The 24,620-nt window shown below is 40.9% G+C and overlaps 1 protein-coding gene across 3 annotated transcripts in view; it reads right to left on the bottom strand.

The window, feature by feature from the left end:
- The window catches only part of cttnbp2nlb (CTTNBP2 N-terminal like b), a 103,620-nt gene that overhangs the window by 33,913 nt on the left and 45,087 nt on the right, over positions 1–24,620 (bottom strand). For all 3 annotated transcript variants that reach the window (XM_059653325.1, XM_048553265.2, XM_048553266.2), the window contains 2 exons: positions 13,293–13,523; positions 3,587–3,694 (listed from right to left, as the gene is read on the bottom strand). In XM_059653325.1, the coding sequence (XP_059509308.1) occupies positions 3,587–3,694; positions 13,293–13,523 (339 nt within the window). The remainder of the gene's footprint in view (positions 1–3,586; positions 3,695–13,292; positions 13,524–24,620) is intronic.

The raw sequence follows: 24,620 nt of genomic DNA, 5'->3' as shown, positions 1-24,620 counted from the left end.
ACAACATTAATTAAAATGTGGTACAGGCTTTTTAAAATTAAAACAACATGCAGCTTTTTGAAAAAGCTTTTCTCTCTCCCAAGATGTTTCATAGACGATGCACCATTCATGGCCATGTCATTGACATTTGAAACCAGAGCTGGATGTCTTGATTTTACACTGAATATTTATTAGTAAACCAAAAAAATGGTGAAGAACCCTTAACCAAGCTTTAAAGTATCTGAAGTTGAACACAGAATATTAAGCGAAAAAGACACCTGCACATGGAGCAAAGACACATGGCAGACAGGTGCAAGCATAGCTTTCAGTTGCAAGATGATCATATTACTGACAAATATGGACTATGCTCTTTACGTTTCTGATAATATTACTTTAGATATCTTCAACATTTCTCCTTTAGCCAAAACTGCACAAATTCTGATAAACAGTTTTGAAATAAAATTCACAAAGTACAGCATAACACTATTAAACCTTTGGAATGGCTATGAAATCTAACCTATACTCTAAATGGGTTGGTTTAACACGAATGAGAACCAGGAGAATTTCATCACTTCCACTGAAAAGGGAAAAGAAGCATTGCGCTGATCTTATGCTGCATCTCCCCAGCAGGTGGCTCAACATTAGCCCAATTCAAAGGCTTAGAGAGGAGGCGTTTCTCTCCTTATTCAATGAATAATCATTTGCTACAGCAGATTTCTAGCCCCCTGGAACTGCTGGTGGCGTAGTAACTGGTTTGGGATCCAAACAATTACATCACATAGCTTCGTGGCATGGCAATAAAATACATATAACATTCAGTACATTTAAAAGAATGGTTTTGCAGAGCAAAGGTTTTCTTCAGGGACAGACTTAAGAACTTCTGACGTTTAAAAAAAAACACAAATTGCCAAAGATGGACAATGACACCAACTTCAGAGTTGGTCCTTTGTTCACTGAAAAGTGCAGCTTTTTGAAGATTTTTGCCACCATTACTTTTCTCATCAAGCATCCACGGAATCTCCTAAAAAGATGTGAAAGTGGGATCCTAGGGAATTTCCTCTGGAATTTATTCTCTCTACTTTTCATTGCAGCAATAACTCAGTGCATTTGATGTAGTAAAACATCCTAAGGCCCTTCATGAGATCAAAATAAAACAAAACTGGATATCACGTAATTAGGATGCATTGAGACAAGAGGAGTTAAATCTTGCTAAGTATGAGGAATGGTTTCAAAGCAAGGCAGAGATGTAAATGGGTTTTGAGATTGAATTCCAGAGCTTAGGACTTCAAGAGCTGAAGGCACAGTCAGCGATGGTGCCACAATTAAAATTAGGAATGCCAAAGCGGTCACTATCACAATGGCACAAGACTGAGTGCTGATGACGCAAGGTGCACAACAGTGTAAGCTGGCTACAGGGAAAGCAAACAGTTTTTATTTTTAGGCTAATTTTGGGTTGATTTTCAAAAGACTATCAAGTATGAAGCTACATAGGTTTTGGTATATCTACATGAAGAACTGAGCCCCATCTTCAATCCTCATATTGGTAAAGCATTATGGTGGCTCTGGAGATGATGCTGAAAAACACATCAGATGTCTAGTCCGGTTAAAATAGTTTGTAGTTGTGAGGTCAGGCTCCAGGAGTTACAGTTATTTAGAGAAACAGAGGCTTAAAGAGGATGTAACTGAAGTTTTAAACAGGGTTTAACTCAGTCTGAAATAAAAACAAATTTCTGTAAAAGGTCTGGCAGCATCTGTGGAAAGAAATCAGAGTTAACGTTTTGGGTCGAGTGACCCTTCGTCAGAACCGATAGTAGCTCGGAAAATGTTAGTTTACATACAGAAGATAGGGAAGGGGATTAAGAAGTATTTGATAGGTGATTGGGGTTAGAGCTCAGAGAGAAAGAAGAAGAACAGTTGGACAGACAAAAGACTGGATAATGATTCAGCTAGGAGGGTGAATAGCTGTTAATGTGGCCTGTTTGTGGCTAACAATAGCAAACTATGTTGTAACAAGGCCTGGTGTGAAGCTGGGATAAGGACATGGAAGAACTCAAACCCTAAAGTTGTACTCGATATTGAGTCCAGAAGGCTGAAAGGTCCTAAGCGGACAGTGAGGTGCTGTTCTTCCAGGCTGAGCTTCGCTGGAGCACTGCTGCAAGCTGGAGATGGACGTTGGCCAGGGAACAGGGTAGTATTTTGAAGTAGCAAGCTCAGGGTTTTGTTTTTGCAGACAGAACATAGTTTAGACAGGAGATGTTGCAGAACACCTATCTTTAATTTTCCAGATATTTTGGATGATAACTTGGCTTAGTCACTAAGTCTATAAAAATAGATTCAATGGAGCTGCCTTCAGCTCCAGGTCTATCTTCAGAAGTACGGTCACATAGACAAAATGCTATCCTGTGGAACAATAAATTTCCAGTTTGAGGGCTCAACCAAGACAGTTTCTTTGTGCTTTTGGATTTCAGATGTTGTTTTTGCCCCTGCAACTAGGAAGTAATTAGGTCAACAAATTGAATTTTGGCTTTTATTGCAAGGAAGTCTTGCTACAACTCCATAGGGTATTAGAGTGACCACACCTAGAACACTGCACAGTTTTGGTCTCCTTACATGTGGGAGGATTTAGCTGCACTGGAAACAGTTCAGAAAACGTTTGCCAGGCTGATTCCCAGAATTAAATGATTGCACTGTAAGTGGTAATGAGGACATTTGACCTATACTCATTGGACTTTAGAAGAATGAGAGGTGATCTTATTGAAAAAGGAGATTGAGGGGGGATTTGACAGCGTATATGCTGAAGATTTCATGGGGGAAAGTAATCAAGAATTAGGGAATAATAGAGAGTCTTCCATTAAAGTCAGAAATGTGGAGGAATTTCTCTTTCATATGGTCGTTAGAATAGTCTTTACTGGAGACCGGTGGAGGCTGAATAACTGAATGTTTGGAAGGCTAAATTAGAGAGATTTTCATGTAACGGGGAGCAGTGTTCCTTCTAAACTGCGCAGCTGCAATTCTGCTCCAAGGCTCCCCACACAATGATGCACTAACTTCCAGTTTTAGAAGTTGCTGCCATGCATGGAATTCAGAGGTCCGCATACTGGGGCGAAGAAAAAGAGGGCATATTTCAGGGGATCAAACCCAAAAACAGGTGGGAAAAAGTGAAGTTAAAAACCACAAATAGATCAGCTATGTTCTAATTCAACGAAGAAGCAGGATTGAGGGGTCAAAATGGCCTTATCCTATTTTTTATGATTTGTATACACTTCAACTCCAAGTTTGACCGCGAATAGTTACAAAATGCTGGAAGCACTCAGTAGGTCAGGTATCATCTGTGGGGGAAATCGGAACCAAGTTAATGCCCTGTTCTGAAGAAAGGTCGATGACCCAAGCAGTTCACGGTTTCTCGCATCCCTTCATCACAGATGCTACCTTACCTGTAGAGTACTTTCACTTTATGTGTTTTTACTTTACATGTTTACAAGGGTGCTATGTCCATGCTTTCAGCAAAAGTGTGAATTTACTCTTGCTCAAAAACAAAAGGGGATCAGAATAGATTGAACCTGTTTGAATAAACCTAAGCAGAGACACTGGCATGGATGCATTATACCTGCTGAGTGAGTCGCTCACGCTCTTTCTCCAGCATGTAGGTCACATCATCCCCTTCAGCTGTGTCTTGAGCATGTCTTCGTCTCTCTTCTTCCAGATCCATAATAACCTGCAGAAAAAAAGCATCAACATTAATCAAAAATTAAAGCTCTTGAAAACTTTCCACATACATAATTTTTGTTGATTTCATTTTCTGAAACATCATGAACCACTAAATCTTAAAGCAAATTCACAGAAAGCTTGTGTTTACAGTTTTTACGATATGGAACAAAGCTATCTGGGCAATTGTGTTGATTCTCTAGAAGATCAACTGATCTCACTCTGCCTTTTTTCTGTAGCCTTGATTTTTTAAAAATATAAAACACCCAACACAATCAATCCACACACAAGGTCCATCAACAACTTAGTAATGTTGAGATAATGTGTTTGCAATGTTGGCTCATGAGATTCTAAAAGATTGGGTTTAATTAGACTTCCAGGGATCCTTGCTTTCTTCAGAAAATGTTACTCAAGTTAGTGTCCATGCATAATTGTGACCAGAGTCACCAGTCATGCGCTTACATTCAGTGAACACTTAACATTCTGACAATCTGAAATCCTTTTTCCTGCCTGCTCTCCCAATGCTCTCGGAAACAATCGTTACCAATCTACTTTTCCAGGTTTGAACCCGGACCCAGTTTCTCTTAATCTTCCTGAATGTTTCAGTGCTAATCAGGTGCAGATTTCCCCACAGCCTACAGATTTTTTTCATCTCATCAATTTTTAAAAGCAGGTTCCAGTGGTAAAGGTCAGCATCTAACACATCATCTATCTTTCAGTACTACAAGCGGCTGCTTGTAGCTCAAGATAAAAATGGACATTTAAAAAGAGACGATTAATTTCCACTCATCTAATACGTCTACCGGCCTATTACTGCTGCTTTTTCAGTGTTCTGACTGAGCTAGGTTGGGCTATTTTGGTCACAAGTTACAACTTGTTGACAGTGAACAACACAACAGATTTGAAATTTTTTGCTGCCTCGGCCGAGATAGAGATTGCACCATCTCCATTCATCAAAACTGTTAAAAATTACAATGAAAATTTAAACAAGATAGTTCATTTCACTATTTGCCATATAGAATTGTAACATTATGAAATGCAAAAAATGAGCTACTATACAAGCATTCTGAAGCAATCTACACTCGACATTTATTCTATTTCAAATTCTGACATCAAATGAACAATTAAGACAAATTTATAGTTCAGACTACTTGATGTATATCATTAGTGCTCATTAGTCTTAGAACACGCCCAATCAGTTGAAGACTTATCAGACAATAATAGGTTAAGCTGAAAACAAGTCTAGTAATTAAGTTTTAAAAAAATGCTCCCACAATAAACCTGAATACTGTAGCAGTTGAGCTGTACTGGATTGTTTAAACTTTAATTATAAATTTGCCTGGTGTTTGGGGGTGTCTATAAAAATCCATCAACAGCTGTGACTGTCAGATCAAAATTAATGTACTTCTGTTGAAGATCTGAACACAAGCCAGACGTTGCCTTGACGGAGAGGGTGAAACCAAGAAAGCGAGATTCACACTAAGTGAGATTCACACCCTAAAACATTATTTCAATAGTCTAGGCATCAGTTTGGGAACAGGCAGTCTATTTTTACTTTTGATTGTAGAATAGGATACAATCAAGATGATCTTGAAAACTGTGCAAAATCAGTTACTGACCAGTGAAGTTATCTATTATGAATCCAAAAAAAGACATCAAGACAATTTTTTGTGATGAGAAGCTGGGAAAGGAAAGACTTAGGAGGTCCAGGTTGTTAAAAGTAGATATAAAAAAGAATCCACAGGCAAATTAAATCTCAAGGCAGCTAGAATAATAAGAATTGAAAGGTTTGTCACAGTTATATAAAACTTGCTTGGACTCCATTTATAGCACTTTGTTCAATTCTGGGCCTCAGGAAGAATGGAAGGTTGTCCAGCACAGATTCATTAGAATGATCTGTGGACTTAAAAAAAATTCCCTATGTTCGTAGGATGTGAACATCACTGACAAAGCCATTCCTGATTGCAGTTGAAAAAGCTGGTGGGCAAAATGTGAGAAATAAAAGCCAATGCACGTACAGAACGCATATGCAAATGACTCGCTAAAGTTTACAGTGCACGCTCCATGGTGTCAGCAAATATGGCCATAATAAACACAGTAAATGTGGAAGAAACTCAGCAGGTCTGACAGCATCTGTGGAGAGAGAAAAAGAGAGCAAGTGCTTTGAATGCAATATGATTTCTTCAGAATTATTGTTGCTGAATTCTTATTTTTATTTGAGCAATCAGTGCTGTTAGATAGGGAGCTCCAGGGTTCTGACCGAACAACAATGAAGGATTGCTAACATACTTCCAATCTAGAATGCTGCATAGGTTGGAGGGGACCTTGCAGCTGGTGTGTCTACATGCCTACTGCCCTTCCTCTTCTAGGTGGGAGAGAGATAACAGGTTTGGAAGGGGCTGTCAATAATAAGGCCATCTTGTTTCTAATTCAGTATTCCCTCGAGTACAGAGTCCAAGAGATGTTTAAGGTGATTAAGCAGTTGATCAGGCAGATGGAAAGAAACCACTTACTGTGATAAGGAAGTCCAAAAGGAAGAGGCTACCTTTCAAATTACAGCTAGTGTGTTTAGGGTTGATGTCGGGGAGCAGTTCTTCACACAAATGACAGGAGAAAGTTAGAACCTCACACCCATCAAAACACCACTGCAAAATAGTTGTTGAAGCCAGGTCAATTGTAAATTTCGCAATGGGGATCAACTGCCCCCTGCGCATTCACCTTGATCCTTTTGACCTCAGGGCCACATTCAGCGCCCTCTTGAATACATCTAATGAACTGGCCCCAACAGGTTCCTGTGGGAGAGAATTCTTCAGGTTCTCAACTCTGGGTGAAGAAATTCTTCTTCATCTCAGTCCTGAATGGCCAACCCCTTATTCATAGACTGTGCCCCCTAGTTCTGGACCTCCCCAACATTAGGAACATTCTTCCTGCATCTAGCCTGTCCAGTCCCATCAGGATTTTATGTTCCTATAGGATTCCTCCTCATTCTTCAAAATTCCAGAAAATACAAGCCCAGTTGATCCAGTTCTTCCTCAGAGATCAGTCCCTGGAATCACCCTGGTGAACCTTTGCTGGACTCCTTCAGTAGCAAGAACGTCCTTCCTCAGACTATAAAACCATAAGACATAGGAGTGGAAGTAAGGCCATTCGTCCATCAAATCCAGTCCGTCATTTAATCATAGTTGATGGGCATTTCAACTCCACATCCCCATAGCCCTTAGTGACTTGCGAGATCAAGAATTTATCAATTTCTGCCTTGAGACATTCAACGTCCCGGCCTCCACTGCGCTCCGTGGCAATGAATTCCCGAGGCCCACCACTCTCTGGCTGAAAAAATGTCTCCTCATTTCCGTTCTAAATTGACCCCCTCTAATTCTAAGGCTGTGCCCACAGGTCCTAGTCTCCCTGCCTAATGGAAACAACTTCCCAGCTTCCAATCTTTCTAAGCCATGTATTATCTTGTAAGTTTCTATCAGATCTCCCCTCAACCTTCTAAACTCTAATGAATACAATGCCAGGATCCTCAGCCGTTCATCATACGTTAGGCCTATCATTCCGGGGATCATCTGTGTGAATCTCCACTGGACATGCTCCAGTGCCAGTATGTCCTTCCTGAGGTGTGGGGCCGAAAATTGGACATAGTATTCTAAATGGGGTCTAACTAGAGCTTTATAAAGTCTCAGAAGCACATCGCTGCTTTTATATTCCAACCCTCTTGGGATAAATGACAACATTAGATTCGCTTTCCTAATCATGGGTTCAACCTGCAAGTTTACCTTTAGAGAATCCTGGACTAGCACTCCCAGATCCCTTTGTACTTTCGGCTTTATGAATTTTCTCACCGTTTAGAAAATAGTCCATGCCTGAACCAGGAAATAGGCTGCATTCATAAACCAGCGTGCTCACCATTACACCATGGTAACCAGAGCAGACTAGGAAACAAAGTGCACACAAAACTCAAGCTATGGCCTCACCAAGACCCTGAATAACTGCAGTAAGTCATCCTTACTTTGATACTCAAATCCTTTCACTGTGAAGGACAGCATGCCAGCAGCTTTCCTCACTGCCTGCTGCACCTGAATGCCAACCTTCAGGTGAATGTTCCACCATGACATACAGGTCTCACTGCACCTCATCTTTTCCTAAACTGCCACCATACAGACAATAATCTTCCTTTCTGTTTTTCCAGCCAAAGTGGATAGCATTACATTTATCCACATTATTATGTGTTTGCCAAGTATTTGCCCACTCAGCCAGTCTGGCCAAGTTACCTTGCAGCCTCTTAGCATGCTCCTCACAGCAAACAGTACCACGTGCAAATTTGGAGATATTGCCCTAATTATTAACAGGTGTTTAGACTGCAGAGACTTTGCTTTATTTAGCTGAAGGCCCGATAGCTCTCGTGGCTGCCTCACGATGGCCTGCGAAAGTAATAAATATAGTACACATTTTTACCAGGTTAGCTAAAAAGAAAATATAACTTGTCTACCATTCTCCCATGATACATCCCGAATTACAATGGCAGCAGGTATTTACACTTCAGTTAGAAGTCTGTCTGGAGATATAGTTCACCACTTTAATATTGGCAATAGCTTGATTCATAGAACAAAATGTCTGATTAAACATGTATGAGTACACATTTAGTGCAGACCTTTGGGAACAATTCACATACCACAATTGAGATTGGCACTTAGTCAGCATTTTTCAGTAAATGATGTGATCTTTTGGGTTATACTATTTGCAGTGTATGTCTAATCCATGTAATTAATGGGACAACTGCCATAAAAAGGATTCAACACATTATTAAAGTAATTCAAATGGAATTTTCTGTTCCAACTGGCATTCTATGTAATTTCCTCTCTTCCCCTGAACTTACAATTACTGAAAACCCGACCGTAACTGCAAAGAATCCAACTTAAAAAAAAATCAATGCTGCACACTGTGATAGGGATTGTAAAAGTCAAATTAATTTAATCAAGTTTACACAACTGGGACAATGAAGACACAAAAAGATCAAGCAGGATTCACAGGCACACTTGAGGGGATACCCAGATAACTGGGCAGTTCTCTCTGTGCCCTGGCCAATATTTAGAAATACAGAAAATAGGACAAACAGCAGGGCATTCATCCCTTCGAGCCTGCTCTGTCTTTCATCACGATCATGGCCGATTATCCAATTCAGTACCCCATTCCCACTTTCTGCCTATTCCATTCGATTCCTTTAGCCTTACGAAATACATCAAATTCCTTCCTGAAAGCATTTGATATTTTGAACTACTTATGTGGTAGAGAATTCCACTGGCTCACTCTCTCTGGGTGAAGAAATTTGTCCTCATCTCAGTACAAAGTTATCCACCCATATCTTTAAAATGTGACCCGATTCAGGGCTTTAGTCTCAATCAACTATATCACTCTCCATCTTAATTAAAATTTCCATATTATGGTCACTCTTCCCCATGGGGCCACACAGAGCTAGACAGCCAATTGTTCCTTTCTTATTGCTCAACACTCTGTCTAGGAATGTTTGTGCTCTGGTTCATTCCTCAATATAATCAATCCAGAAAATCATCCTGTGACATTCCATGAATTCTTCCTGTAAGATATTGTTATTGTTTTGCCATTCTATATACAGAGTAAAAGGTGCCTACAACCACAGCTGTACCTTTATTGCTTGCATTTTAAATTTCCTTTTAATGCTTCCCCAACATACCACTACAGTTTGGAGTCGATATGCAACCCCCACTACTGTTTTCTAGCCCTTAGCATTTCTGAGCTCTACCACACAGATTCTACTTCACTGGAACCAATATCCTTCCTCACTATTGCTTGCATTAACTTTTTCTTTAACCAGTAATGCTACCCCACATCCCTTACCATTTTGGTCCGTCCTTTCAAAAAATTAAATACCCCACATTTTAAGTTCTTAGCCCTGGTAACATGCAGCCATGCCTCTCTAATCTGAACTATATCATACCCAGTTACATCTATTTGCATGACTAATTCATCCACTTTATTGCAAATCACCCATTTGACTCAAGTCCTCAAGGCTCATCTTTTTAACATTCTTACTCACATTTACATTATTTTGTACTATACCCCGATAGATTGCCCTACCCTCGAGTTCTTTGTCCCTCATTTCCCAGTCTTTTTGTTTTTGCTGTCGCTTCCCCTCTCTTCTGTCTCCTTGTATAGGTTACCATCTCTCTTCCATTTCAGTTTAAACCCCACTCGGTCCCCCAACCGCACTAGCAAGTACTCCCATTACGGCATCAGCTCCAGCTTGGTCATGATGAATCTGTCAGCAACCTACTGGTCCCACATCCCCCAGTACAGGTTCCAACATCCCAGGAATCTGAAATCCTATCCCTTGCACCATCTCCCAGACACGTATTCATCCAGTGTATTCCTATTTCTTCCCTCAGGCTAGAAAGTGGCACTGGTAGCAATTCTGAGATCACTACCCTTGAGGTTCTACTTTTTAAACTTGCTTCCTAACTCCCAATGTTCTAGGGATCTTTTTTTTTTAAATGTCCTGTCATTGGTACCAATGTGTCTCATGACCACTGGCTGTTTATCTTCCACTCCAGAGCAGCTACAGGACATTCTGAGACAACCTTGACCCTAGCAACTGAGAGGCAACATACTTTCACAGTTTCATTTGAGGGAACAAAAATTGTATCAATTCCCTTTATGATTGAATCCCCTCTTAAATATAGCATTCCCAGACTCTTCCTCTCCTATGCAGCAGTGCCTAAGAGTGCAATGAATTTGGCCGTTGCTATTTTCTATGGAGAGATCATCCCCCACAAGAACATGCAGATTTTGTGGGGGAATTGCCAAAGGAGAATCCTGCACTGCCAGCATAATCCTTTTATTCTGTCTAGTGAATATCCATTACTTCTCTGTATGTGGAAGCCATGATACTCTCCGTGATCCGGATGTTCCAATGTCCCCAGTCACTGCTCCAGCTTCAAAACTCGGGCTTTCAGGGCCTCCAGTGGAGACATTTCCTAAACACGTTCTAGTAACGAGCTCTGGAATGGTGCCACTATTCCCACATACGGCAACTAAAGAGTGTCAGACTCAAGCTCTCCTTCCATCTTAGTCTCTTTAAAATTAAACACTTTGATTGCCCTTAAAATCAAATAATATTGACTACTCTCAGGCCTGTACTCTCTGGGCATTAGCACTATTGCCCTTACAAAATATAAACTCAAATTAAAAACTTTACAAAATAAGTAATACAAATAGTAGAAATACTCACCAACGTACTAACAACCAGCACCTTCCTCTTTCCCCACATCACTTTTTGGCTGACTTTAAATTTCAAAGGCATACTTTATTCATAAAAATATATAGATATATTCACACAGTCATAAATGAAGTTCGGTTCTGTACAGTAGCATATCAAGGAAACAAATGAACATTGGAGTTTGACTCTACCCAAACAAATGAAAGACATCTCTTGCTTGAGCCAGAATGCACTTTTTGACAGACTGCTGCACTGCAATGTAAGCTGCAGGACACTCCTCACAGATTGCTTCACTGTGATGCTAACTGAGAGACCCTCTTATCAGACTGCTTCATGGCAGTTCTGAATGTGGGACACACTTCCTGGAGTGTTCCTTAAACAATATTAAATTGTAGACTCTTAGTGTTGGAGATTCACTATTCGTCTTTCTATTGTACAAAAGTGACAACAATTCAGAAGTTCTTCATTGTTGTACATCATTTTGGGATGTCCCGAGGCTATGAAAAGCACTACGCAAAAGTTGGTGGTCCAATCTCCACTGTACAATAGGAAACTCAAACATATGATTCCATACTGAGTCCAGTACTTCAGCATGGTATCATGGTTCTCCATGGTACTTGAGACTACGTTGGGCATTTTCACAGGATGGAGTGAAAGAAATTGCAATAGATTCATCTTTAGGACTGCCACACTGGCATTCAGTTTGCACTGTTAGACTGTGATCTTAGCGAGTTTTGGGAAGATTTGTAGCTCAGCTTGAGGTTCTGGATGTGAGTTTGCTCGCTGAGCTGGAAGGTTAATTTTCAGACGGTTCGTCACCATTCTAGGTAACATCATCAGTGAGCCTCTGATGAAGCGCTGGTGTTATGTCCTGCTTTCTATTTATCTGTTTAGGTTTCCTTGGGTTGGTGATATCATTTCCTGCGTTGGTGATGTCATTCCTGTTCTTTTTCTCAGGGGATGGTAGGTTGGCTCCAAATCAATGTGTTTGTTGATGGAGTTCAGGTTGGAATGCCATGCTTCAGGAATTCTCGTGCGTGTCTCTGTTTGGCTTGTCCTAGGATGGATGTGTTGTCCCAATCAAAGTGGTGTCCTTCCTCATCTGTATGTAAGGATACGAGTGATAGTGGGTCATGTCGTTCTGTGGCTAGTTGATGTTCATGTCTCCTGGTGATAAGACTGGGATGTTTATGTGCTCTGTGATCAAATTGCTAAATCCAACATTGGTTTTCCTCTCAGAAAATCATAAACCAACACTTTTGGATCTACTTTCTGCAGCATGGGCAAAGGGCTAGCTTTAATAAACACTGAAGAGAGGTCACCAGACCCGAAATGTTAACTCTGCCTTTTTTCCACAGATGTTGCCGGACTTGCTGAGTTTCTCTAGCAACTTGTTTTTGTTTGATTTCTAGCATCTACAGTGCTTTGGGTTTTTCTGTAAAAAACACTGGCTGATTCACAGAATTCCTGACTGGAATTAAGTAAAAAATGTCCTGGCAACAGTTCTAAAAATGAGCGACCTGGACATTTCTCCACCAAACCTAAAATTGCAGCTTCAACACTACAGAACTCAACAGCATCCAAGAGAATCCGTTTAATTTGCATCCCACATCGAAAATTTACCTCGTCCATCACTGATCCACTGTGGAAGAGATGTGTACCATAAGCCAAACCTCTGCAACAACTTATCAAGCATCCTTCAGCAATATCTTCCAAACCCACGAACTCTACCACCAAGAAGGGCAATGACAGAAAATGCATATTATCCAAAGAACCTCTCCAAACCATACATTCTGAATTGGAACTATATTGCCATTCCTGGGTCAAACTCCTGAAAGGCTACGTCTAACGGCACCATTATATCGACACCGCACAGACTGCAGTGGTTCAAAAAGACAACTCACCACCATTTTCGGGGTTAATTAGGGATCTGGCCCAGGGAGCAACACAAACACCTTGTGAACAAATAATGATGACAGTAAAGTCATCACAGTCCCAGAGGACCACAAGACTACTCCCTTATTAAAGGAACAAGGCTGGTAGTGGTTTAACCTCAGGGGAGGTCGAAAAGATCGGACCTTCGGTGTGGGAAGTGAACTCACAATGTAGATGTCACTCTGGGTCGCATATCAGTTGTTCGGCCAAACGTGCTAACGGACCCCCCCAATAATGACAGTACGAGGATGTGAAGAATCGTAAAAACCTACAACACAGAAGGAGCTATTCTGCAGCTCTGTCTATGCTATCTCTTTGAAAGAGAGCAATTATGCTTAGTTTTAGTCCCAAACCCCTTCTTCGAAACTTGCATAATCAGGAAATAATATAGCATGCAATATCGTTTTTCTTAAAGCAATACCTTTCGGTGTCTGCTCTCCGCAGCAGCCAGCTGGGATACCATTCGTTCCTGCATCTTCTTGCACTGTGTCATTACCACTTTGAGTACAGACAGTGGGTTGGTACACACAGGCTGCTTGTCACCACAGTTTCCATCCTTGATTGACTCACAATCCCTTTGTAGAGCAAGGAATGGATCACTGATGTCATATTTTCCATAGCGTTCTTGGATGAAACGATCTCTGTGCTGTGCCTGCAACAAAACCCAGGGACATTTAGAATGTAAAATGCTAGTTTGATCCTTATTTTAACCCTACTTCAAATGAACATATGGCACCAGAATATTAATATGAAAAATAACATAGGAAAATGTAGAATCAGAGTGGTCTCTTCTGCCTGCCTCTCCAGTTTTTTACAAAACAATTTCCCAATTGCCCATTCCCAAGAATATCTTGCAGGCCTCAATTCATTTTCACACCGTGTGCCTCCACTTTATTCATAAGTTACCATTTTCCTAGGCAATGGAAGGAAACTAGATGGTGACAATCCCAACAAGAAAGCCTAAAACAAGTGCCAGGTGGTTGCAACTCGCTGGTGTCATGAATCTCCAGTCTTAGCCAGCATTCCCAATACCTCATAGTATGCCTCATGTGAATTAACTGCCTTCCCATCTCAGTACTTCAAAGTGCCAGTCTCAACACATCACAATGGCATATCTCAAACTCTTGCACAATAGTTCAGCTCTTCAATTAGGCAGTTTGGAGGTCACTGATGAGTTCCTTTTCCTGCACGTAAAGCACATCTCATACTTGAGAACAAATGTATCTCAGGGAACCTAGCTTGTTCTTTGCACTCACTCACCATACTTACTCACATGCTCACAGCATTTTTGCTTTGCCTTGCCTTCTGGTGCAAACAAATCCAGGCAGACGGTCATGTTCGCAACAACGAACAATTAAGGGAGTGGACATGTTGTTGTGGAATCATGTTACATTAAAATGTTAGACTTACAGCATGGGCCAGCAGCTTACACATCAAACAGTGTGCTTCAACTAAAATGGCCATATCTAGAAGGCTAAGGGCAATAGCCCTCGTTCAGGGGAACAATTATCAGGGGTGTGGCCATAGTCAGTCAAAGGCACAATATCAGTCCTGGAGCTTGAAAATGGTCAATGGGCCATTTACGGCAATCGGGGGTTTTGGAGGACGGGGTGAGTGGGAGTGCGGTTCTGTATCATTATGGTCCAAAAGATGGACCATGATGCGTCCTACAGGTCCAGGACAGCGAGTCTGGGTATTAGCAGCATGTCACTGCGGAGCTGCAAAGAGATCTGTCAAGGGCCCAGTTACTCATCAGTCGGAGCTGTCCTTCTAAGTTGGTTGGCAGGGGAATAGGCTATAGTGTACAAACCTTCAGGACAGATATGGGGAGGGATTTTACTGGGGTCAGTGCTGTGATGGGCAAGTCAATTATGGGGATTGGAAGAAGCATCCACATGGAAGCAGTGGCGCAGTGGTAATGCAGCTGGGCTAGCAAGCCAGAACCCAAGGTCAAGGTTCTAAGGCATGGATTTAAACCTCATCATGGCAGATAGTAAAATTGGAATTCAATAAAATATATCTGAAAAAACAAGCTAGCTTAACAGCCAACATCCTTGACGCATCAAGAATGTTAACAATTCAATTTGTGCAAAATCACATCACTTCATCCTGTTTCCCTGTGACAAGGTCTGTGCTGAAGCTTGGATGGTAGACTTCGCTAACACAGCTAGCTTCTCAGGTTAAATTCCGCACACACTTTGCACAGACAATGACACACAATAAGACAGTTTACTTGATTAATAGAAAAGGGTTCAATTGAGTCAAGTCATTTGTGATCATTAGTACCATATTTTAGCAGTGTGACAGACAGTCAGGCAGTCCTTAACTTACACTCACTTTCAACTGATCAGAGTTGGGTGAAGTCATCATTCATAATCGTAAATGTGTTGTCCTGTTTAGTCACAGAAGCAAATGCAGGAAGTTTTTGTTGTTTGTTCTTCCTTTGCTTTTTTGGTTGTTACATATATATCACAATTGCAAGTATTATCTCAACTCCTATAATTATCACCGGAGTTGAATCAGAAGTGAATCGCTCCAAAATTTGCACCACGCTTCAGTTTCAGTCTGAAATATTTGATACATACAGATTATAAGTCACGATTCCTATATCCAAAAACCTTGGGATCCGCTGTTTCTTGGATAAAGGATACTTTTGGTTTTCATAGGTCTTAATGTATACAGGTCCAACTTGGGTCTGTTTGAGCCCTTCGATCAAAACTTACCTTGGCTTGAATATAACTTCATTGTTAGCTACGTTAGTGTATTTTCCAAAGGACCTGAAGGGGCCTGAACAGACCTGTAGACAACAGAGTTTGGGTCTTTGAACAAAAAGCTTCACCTTTTTAGATCCATTAGGCTGCATTTTGGCCAAGTGAAGTTGTTTTCCCCCAAAAAGGCCAGAACTCTGTTTCTACAGCTGTTTGGGTCTAGTTTCAAAAAGACCTTCGGTTTTTAGGTCTCATCGATTTTTAGAAACACGGATAAATGACACCCGACCTGTATTTGTCCCTGACATCATGTAGAGCTTCAAGTTATGGATGTAGTCATCATCTAAAGTTCTCAGCTAAGTCTCCTCACTGCTTCATCCCCACTTTGCTCACTTATTCATCCAAAAAACAATGAAAATACCACTCAGTAGGCTTCTAATAATGGCAGTTTCGATTGTGTTGGGACAGTGCCATATCCATTCTAATGCTTATATTACATAACTGGATCTGCAGCACCAGCCAAAATTCTGTATGGAGCACACTTTGTTGACTTTGATTTATTAAAAATGCTAAATATTTCAGATGCTGCAAATCTAGATACAGAGAACACTCGTAGCACTTGCCAGGTTTCTGGGGAAGAAGAGAACAGATGTTGGGGGTTGAATCTTTGTTGAAACTGGTTTAGACCATGCCAATGACAAGCGAGTCACTTCAGAGGACAATATGAGCATTTAGTATTTCAGTTGCTGCCAATTTATTTGGTCAAGGAGTGTGGAGTGCTTAAACTTACTTTGCACAGGGAAAGCAAATGCAGAAAGGGTATCTGGGGGTGGTTCTTGGTGCTGTAGCAACTGCCCTAAAATGTGGAGGAGTAATTTTCACAGCACACAGTTGTAGCTCTGCAGTAAAGACATCAATTTAACATCTAACAATGAAAAGATAAGAAACACACATATGCCAACAGTTCCAAACATTCAGCATTATGCACATGTAGAGTTGTTAGAAAGAGCCAAAATTGGAAAAAAAAATCCTAAGTTTGAGCAATGCTTTATAAAATAACAGCTACTGGAATTCAATAATGGAAAATAATTCAGGGCTTGAGCTATATTTATCAGATTAAGGCTTTTTAAAAAAAATGTATTCATCAGCCAAACTTAAAAACATTGCAATATCCCAGGACAAAAAAAATCCGTAGAAATTCCAATGGGCATAATTACAGGGCCGTAAATTACTAAAGACAGCTAACGAGCCAGAAATTTGCACTTTAGTGAATTTCAGTCAGCAACAAATGCTTTCACTCTAGAATATAACCACCTGGAATACTGATCCCAGTGGGGGAATATATTGCAATTACAGTCACAGTGGCCATTGACCGGCCAACTTAGTCTTCCTGCTGCATGCATCACAATTGAGGCAACTTTTCCAAATCCACTATTCTGAATGCTAGCTTTTATATTTAAAGTACACAGTAAACAGAAAGCACAAGCAAACACAAACAATGTTGAAAAAAATGCCACCAGCATGGCAGCATTTGTGGGCAAAGAATTACAGCTAATACTTCAAGTTTTCTCTTCGGACCTTCTGAAGAAGTCATACTGAACTCAAAACATTAACTCTTGTTTCTCTCTCCACATATGCTGCCAAATCTGCTATGTCTCAGCTTTCCAGCATCTGCAGTATTTTTCTTTATTATGAGGGAGACAGCAAGTTAGAAAGAGAGTAAAATATAGCAGTCCTCTTTAATAACTGTTTGAAGTATAGAATCATAGAATTTTACAGCACAGGAGTCTATTTAGCTCATCGTGTCTGTTATGGCTCCCCAAAGATCTATCCAGCCATGCCATTTTCCAGTACTATCTCCATAGTTTTCCAAATTCATCACTTTCAAGTTTATATCCAATTTCATTTAGAGCTTATGAATATAATCATTAGATCAATGGAGTATTCTCTACAATCTACCATCAAATCACTTTGATAGTGAAATGGTAAACTAAAATCAGAAGATGGGCATTGTTAAGAAATTCTGAATTTGTTTAAGCTTTCAAAAGATGATTCATACAGGCATCAACTCCTTTGTTACAGCTCTTATTACAATTAATTAACATTATTACAATGGACAAGAGAAAATATGAAAATTGAGAAAAACTGATTTTGCACAGAAAATATTTGGCTTAGGCCGGGAATATGTTTTCCATAATAGATTTTTAGGTTCATTCCAACCAGTGCAGAATTCTAAAGCATTCATCCTATTCTGATTCATTCTAACATTTGCTCATGATCAAAATGATGCACTTCAATATAAATTGCTGATCCAAGAACAACATTTTTCAATTATCTGATTTATATTACCAAGGAATTCAGCTTACATGATGCCAAACATCTCTCAGACTTCACATTTTTAAATTTGATGTCTAATATATTTAGTGGTCAATTACATTAGTGAATAAATTAATCAATAGGGTGAGATACAAATTAGCACTTTGTTGACCTACACAATACAGAAATCCAGATTTTGTCAAATGAGTTATACATTGATGGTGACTTATGAGTGACAAGCGCAAAGAAAAGGCACGTATGAATTCTTTGTTGAGAATATTTATGTGGTACTGAACTAAAGCCAATTTGTCACTTCCTTCACAATGGGGTTCCATCAACAAGAGCATCCTCATCATATATCTATCCTGTCTATATAGAGATTCGATATTTTCTTTTTATTGAAGATTCTAATGGTGCTACACCTAGCATGTCTCAGCTTTCCAACATCTGTAGTATTTTTCTTTATCATAGGGGAGACAAGGAGTTAGAAGTACACTAAAAAAAAATACAGCCATAGTCTTGCAGTTTAAAAAGTAACTGAAATCTTCATCTGCATTGCTAGCAATAACTTAAGGGAAGGCATTATTTTCCAAGAAACATTACATCACCAAAAGCACAATAGGCAAAATTTAATTGAGTCTGCCAAAGTGAGCATGATTAACAGGTGAGAGTCAAATTGGGAAAACATCATTGTAGGGACTAAATCCTGATCAATTTATTATTCAATTGTTGAAGTGTGGGAGAGCAGCTTTACATTTAAGGATAGAAATCTAACAGGTATCATAAAAATAAAATTGAGCCAGTTCATGAATAGATCGATTATGTACTTTCCAATATTTTGATTTGAAATAGCAGAAGCAGCAAGTGATAGGTTAGAGCTAAGTGATTCCACAACCAAAAATATAGGTAGAAAGAGGAAAGAAGAGATTCTGCTGAGTGAATATGAGCAGCTAGGGGCTAAGTTAAAAAGCAGAACCAAAACGTTGTAATCTCCAGATGACTACCTGAGTCATAAACTAATTGGCTCAGGGTCAACACGATTAAAAAAGGTAAACAAAAGGCTCAAAGGTTGGTGTGGGAGAAACATATTTGAATTCATGAGACATTGATTAGATTAGATTCCCTACAGTGTGGAAACAGGCCCTTTGGCCCAACAAGTCCACACCACCCCTTGAAGTATCCCACCCAGAACCGTCCCCCTATAACTCACACACCCCTGAACATTACAGGCAATTTAGCATGGCCGATCCACCTAGCCCACACATCTTTGGACTGTGGGAGGAAACTGGAGCACCTGGTGGAAACCCACGCATACACGGGGAGAATGTGCAAAGTCCACACAGACAGTTTCCCAAGGCTGGAATTGAACCCGGGTCCCTGGTGCTGTGAGGCTGCAGTGCTAACCACTGAGCCACCGTGTCACCCTGGGATTGGCATAAGTATTGGGGAAGGAAGGAGCTGTTTCAATCAACTGTACTGGAACCAGAGTTCGGGTGAATTGCATATCTAGAGCTTTAGATGTGGCTTTAAATTAAACAATAGTGGAGGAGGGGTTCGGTTGCATGGAAAATTACAATATCAGAAAAGGTACAGGAGAAGGTAGGATTACTGGTTAGTGACGGGGTTGACTGTTACCGGAAAATAAAACAAGGGACAGAATATGTGAATGTCACACTATACAAAGGAATCACAAGTGTAGGGGTACTTAACAATATAACAAACTTAAAGGCTTTGTTTCTGAATGCACAAAGCATTTGGAATATGGTAGATTAACAGATGATGCAATCTGAGGTCAATCTATGTCACAAGTACTTTAAACTAGTTTAAGGGTGGGGATGGCAAAGGGAGGCAGCTCAGGAGAGGTTATTAAAGCTTCCAGAACAAATAGCAGGGCATAATATGAAAATACAATCTCACCTCAGCCACTGCAGACAACAGGACAGCCATAAGGAGGAGGCAGTCAGTGCAGGACTGAGAGTGTTCTACTTAAATGCGTGCAGTACATGTAACAAGGTAAATGAGCTTTTAGAGCAGATTTGAAATTGGTGGATATGTTATTGGCATTACGAGATGTGCTATAAGGGGATCAGGATTGGGAATTAAATATCCAAAGATACAAGCCCTATTGAAACGGCAGCCAGATGGGCAGAGGAAGTGGGATTGCCTTGCTGGTAAGAAATGAAACTAAAACTGATAGCAAGAAGCAATATAGGTTCGGAAGGTGTAGAATCTGTGTGGGTTGAGTTGTGGAACTGCAAAGGAAGAAAAGACTCTGATGGGAGTTACGTACAGACTCCCTTGCAGTAGTTAGGATGTGAGACAGTAAATAAATCAGGAGATTAAAAAAAGTCACCTAAGAAAGATACTACCACAAGCTTTTTTTTAAAAACCAGCACGTTATGAACTGGCACTCTTGACAAACTAAAAAAATATATACCTGAAATACAACCCGGCCAATTACCACCCCATCAGTCTCCTCTTGATCATCAGTAATGTGATGGAAGATGCCATCAACAGTGCTATCAAGCAACACCTGCTCAGAAATAACCTACACAGCGACGCTCAGTTTGGGTTCTGCCAGGGCCGCTGAGCTCCTGATCTTATTACAGCTTTGGTTCAAACATTGACAAAGGAGCTGAATTCCAGAGGCAAGGACAGAGTGATAGTCCTTGATATCAAGGTTGCATTTGGCCGAGCGTGGCATCAAGGATCCCTAGCAAAACTGGAATCCACGGGTATCGGGGCAAATGCTCGAGTGGTTGGAGTCGTACCTGACACATAGGAAGATGGTCATGGTTGTGGGAGATCAAAGATCTCAGCTCCAAGACATCTCTGCAGGAGTTCCTCAGGGTAGTGACCTAGGCCCACCCATGTTCAGTTGCTTCATCAATGACCTTCCCTCCATCATAAAGTCAGAAGTGGGGATGGATCACCGATGATTGCACAATATTCAGCACCATTTGTGACTCCTCAGATACTGATGCAGTCCATGTTCACATGCAACAAGACCTGGACAATATCCAGTCTTGGGCTGACAAGTGGCAAGTGACATTCATGCCATACGAATGTCAGCCTATGACCACCACTCCTTGACATTCAATGGTGTTACCATTACTGAATCCCCTACTATCAACATTCTGGGGGTTACCCTTGACCAGAAACTCAAATGGGCTCACCAGATTAACAGAGTGGCTACAAGAGCAGGCCAGAAGCTGGGAATCCCGTAGCGAGTAACTCACCTCCTGACTCCTCAAAGCCTGTCCACCATCTACAAGGCACAAGTCAGGAATGTAATGAAATACTCCCCACTTGCCTGGATGAGTGCAGCCCCAAAAACACTCAAGAAGCTTGACACCATCCAGGGCAAAGCAGCCCGCTTGACTGGCACTACATCTACAAGCATTCACTCCCTCCACCACTGACACTCAGTAGCAGCAGTGTGTACTACCTACAAGATGCACTGCAGAAATTCACCAAAGATCCTAAGACAGCACCTTCCAAACCCACGACCACTTCCACCTAGAGGGGCAAGGGTAGCAGATATATGGGAACGCCACCAGCTCCAAGTTGCCCTCCAAGTCACTCACCATCCTGACCTGGAAATATATTGCCATTGCTTTACTGTGGCTGGGTCAAAATCCTGGAATTCTCTCCTTAATAGTATTATGGGTCAAATCACAGCAGGAGGGCTGCAGTGGTTCAAAAAAGCAGCTCACCACCACCTTTTCAAGGGCAGCTAGAGATGGGCAAGAAATGCTGGCCAGCCAGCGATGCTCACATCCCACAAATGAATTTTAAAAAAACTAGAAGTTTACAGTATTATTGCAATCCCCATGATATTTGAGTGGTCAGTTGATAGCATGAGTGAAAAGGCTCTCTGCTGGTAAGTTTTATTTAAAACACAGTTGCATTATTATTTAGAGATAATGGGAACTGCAGATACTGGAGAATCTGAGATAACAAAGTGTGGAGCTGGATGAACAAAGCTGGCCAAACAGCATCTTAGGAGCACAAAAGCTGACGTTTCGGGTCTAGACAGCTTTTGTGCTCCTTAGATGCTGCTTGGCCTGCTGTGTTCTTCCAGCTCCACACTGCATTATTATTTAAGTGGTTTGTGCTGTAATAAAGTAGAACAGTGATGAGTATACTCCCTGCATTATATTTCCATTACTTAGTGTGCGCTTTTACATTGATTACGTGGACCTTTTAATTAACCAGAATATCTGATCAACCGATGCACTGCTTATCCCATAGATACTAATTAATACAAATTTTTCTGTATTACAACAGTTATGGGAAACTTGAATATGTTGGTGGATTGGTAAAATCAGGTTGGTAATAGATCACAAGAAAAGGAATGTGTGGAATGCCTATGAGATGGTTTTTTGGAGCAGCTTGTCATAGACCCCACAAAGGAACATGTTAGAGATAATGGGAACTGCAGATGCTGGAGAATTCCTAGATAATAAAATGTGAGGCTGGATGAACACAGCAAGCCAAGCAGCATCTCAGGAGCACAAAAGCTGACGTTTCGGGCCTGGACCCTTCATCAGAGAGGAAAGGAACAGGTTATGCTGGATTTGGTGATGAGAGTTGGATTAGATTAGGGAACTTAAAAGGTAGAGGAATTCCTCGGGGGCAGTGACCATAATGTGACATATCGGAGTATGAATTCTAAAGAAGAAAAGCTTGAATCAGATGTAATGGTATTACAATTGAGTAAAAACATGAGGGATGAACTGGCCAGAGATGACCGGAAAGCAAGTTTAGTATTTGGACAATGGAGCAATAATGGCAGGGCTTTCTGGTGGGAGTTCAGGAGGCACAGCAGAAATTCATCCCAAGGAGGATGAACCATACAAAGGGGAGTATGAGACAAACATAGCTGTCAAGAAATGTTAGGGAAAGCATAAAATACAAAGCATACAGCATGAAGATTGGTAAAAAGCTAGAGGATTGGGAAGCGTTTAAAAAAACAAATAACAGCAGAAGGCAACTATAAAAAGCAATGGGGGTGGGGGAAGGAGGCTAAATGTGACAATAAGCTAGCTAATAATAAGATTGTAAAAATATTTTTTTTTAAAAAATATATCCTAAAAGGTAAGGGGCAAGAGTAGACATTGGCCGGCAGGATGGCAGCCAATGACTAGCAGAGTTCCACAGGGATCAGTGTCGGGATCACAGCTAATCATGTTATACATTGTGGTCCTGAGATACTGCTTGGCCTGCTGTGTTCATCCAGCTTCACACTTTGTTATCTTACGTTATGCATTGTGTCCTTCATCCAGATCATCAAAGATCGGTGGAGGGACAGGTAGTGTTGAGGTAGGGGGGCTGTAGAAGGACTTGTACAGGCTAGGAGAGTGGGCAAAGAAGCAGCAGATAGCAAAATGGTTAGATTATGCACATTGGTAAGAAGAACAGAAGTGGAGACTATTTTCTAAATGGGGAAAGGATTCAGAAATCTGAAGCAAAAAGCCACTTGGGAGTTCCAGTCCACGATTCTCTTAAGATTAGCATGCAGGTTCATTTCACAGTTAGGAAAGCAAATGACATGTTAACATTCATTTCAAGAGGGCAAGAACACATGCAGAGATGTACTGCTGAAGCTGCACAACACTCTGGTCAGACTGCATTTGGAATAGTGTAAGCAGTTTTGGGTCCTATATCTAAGGAAGGACGTACTGGCATTAGAAGGGTCCAGAGGTGGTTTACAGAAATAATTCCAGGTATGTTCAATTTATCAAATGAGGAACAGTTGAGGAATCAGGGTCTAAACTTGAAGCATAAAAGGATTGAGGAGGACCGGGAGTGGGGATTGGGGGTGGGGTCATATTGAAACTTACAGAAATCAAGGCTCATTTACAAGACACACAGCAGAAATTCACCAAGCGAACCTTACACAGCACCTTGCAAACCCATGACCACTACCACCCAGAAGGACAAGGACAGCACAGAAATGGCAAATACAACCACTTACAAGTTCCCCTCCAAATCACTCACCATTCTGACTTCTGAATCCCTAGTATGGGAGCAGGCCATTCAGCCCATCAAGCCTGCACTACCCTTTGAAGAGCATCCCACTCAGACTCAAGGCCCCACCCTATCCCCATAACTTTGCATCTGCCATGGCCAATCTACCAAACCTGCACATCTTGGGGCTGTAGAGGAAACCTACAAAAGATACGGGTGACTGTGTCAAGTTTGTAAATTCGCCCAAGGCTGGAATCGCATCCGGGTTCCAGACACTAAGGCAGCAGTGCCAACCACTGAATCTCTTCACCAGCCTATTTTAAGAAAATGAAATTAAACTTGAAATTATAATCACCATTTCTTCCACTGTCACTGGGTTAAAATCCTATAATGCCATTGCTAACAGCTTTGTGGATAAAAGGCTGCACATCATTATCTTGTCAAGGGCAATAAATGCTGGTCAAATCAGTGGTGTGCACATCACCCAAATGAAAACAAAATCTATTGGTAGAATTCAGAAAGAAAGGGACAGGAGCAAACCATTCAGCCTAATGTCACAGCACTGATGAATCACAGCATAAATGACTATTAGCTCAACTGCATTTTGCAGTCACTAAATTAGATCTCTGAATATTTGTATCCAAAAGATTCATCCATTTCAATTTTGGGGCTATAACATTATCCACCATTCTAAAGCTTTGGGTGGGAAGGACTGTGAAGTGAACTAGAGTTCTAGATTTCCACTATGTGAG

The sequence above is a fragment of the Stegostoma tigrinum genome, chromosome 21 (genome assembly GCF_030684315.1).
Source record: "Stegostoma tigrinum isolate sSteTig4 chromosome 21, sSteTig4.hap1, whole genome shotgun sequence".
Lineage (NCBI taxonomy): Eukaryota > Metazoa > Chordata > Chondrichthyes > Orectolobiformes > Stegostomatidae > Stegostoma > Stegostoma tigrinum.
This window is presented reverse-complemented; position numbering and strand designations above follow the sequence as displayed.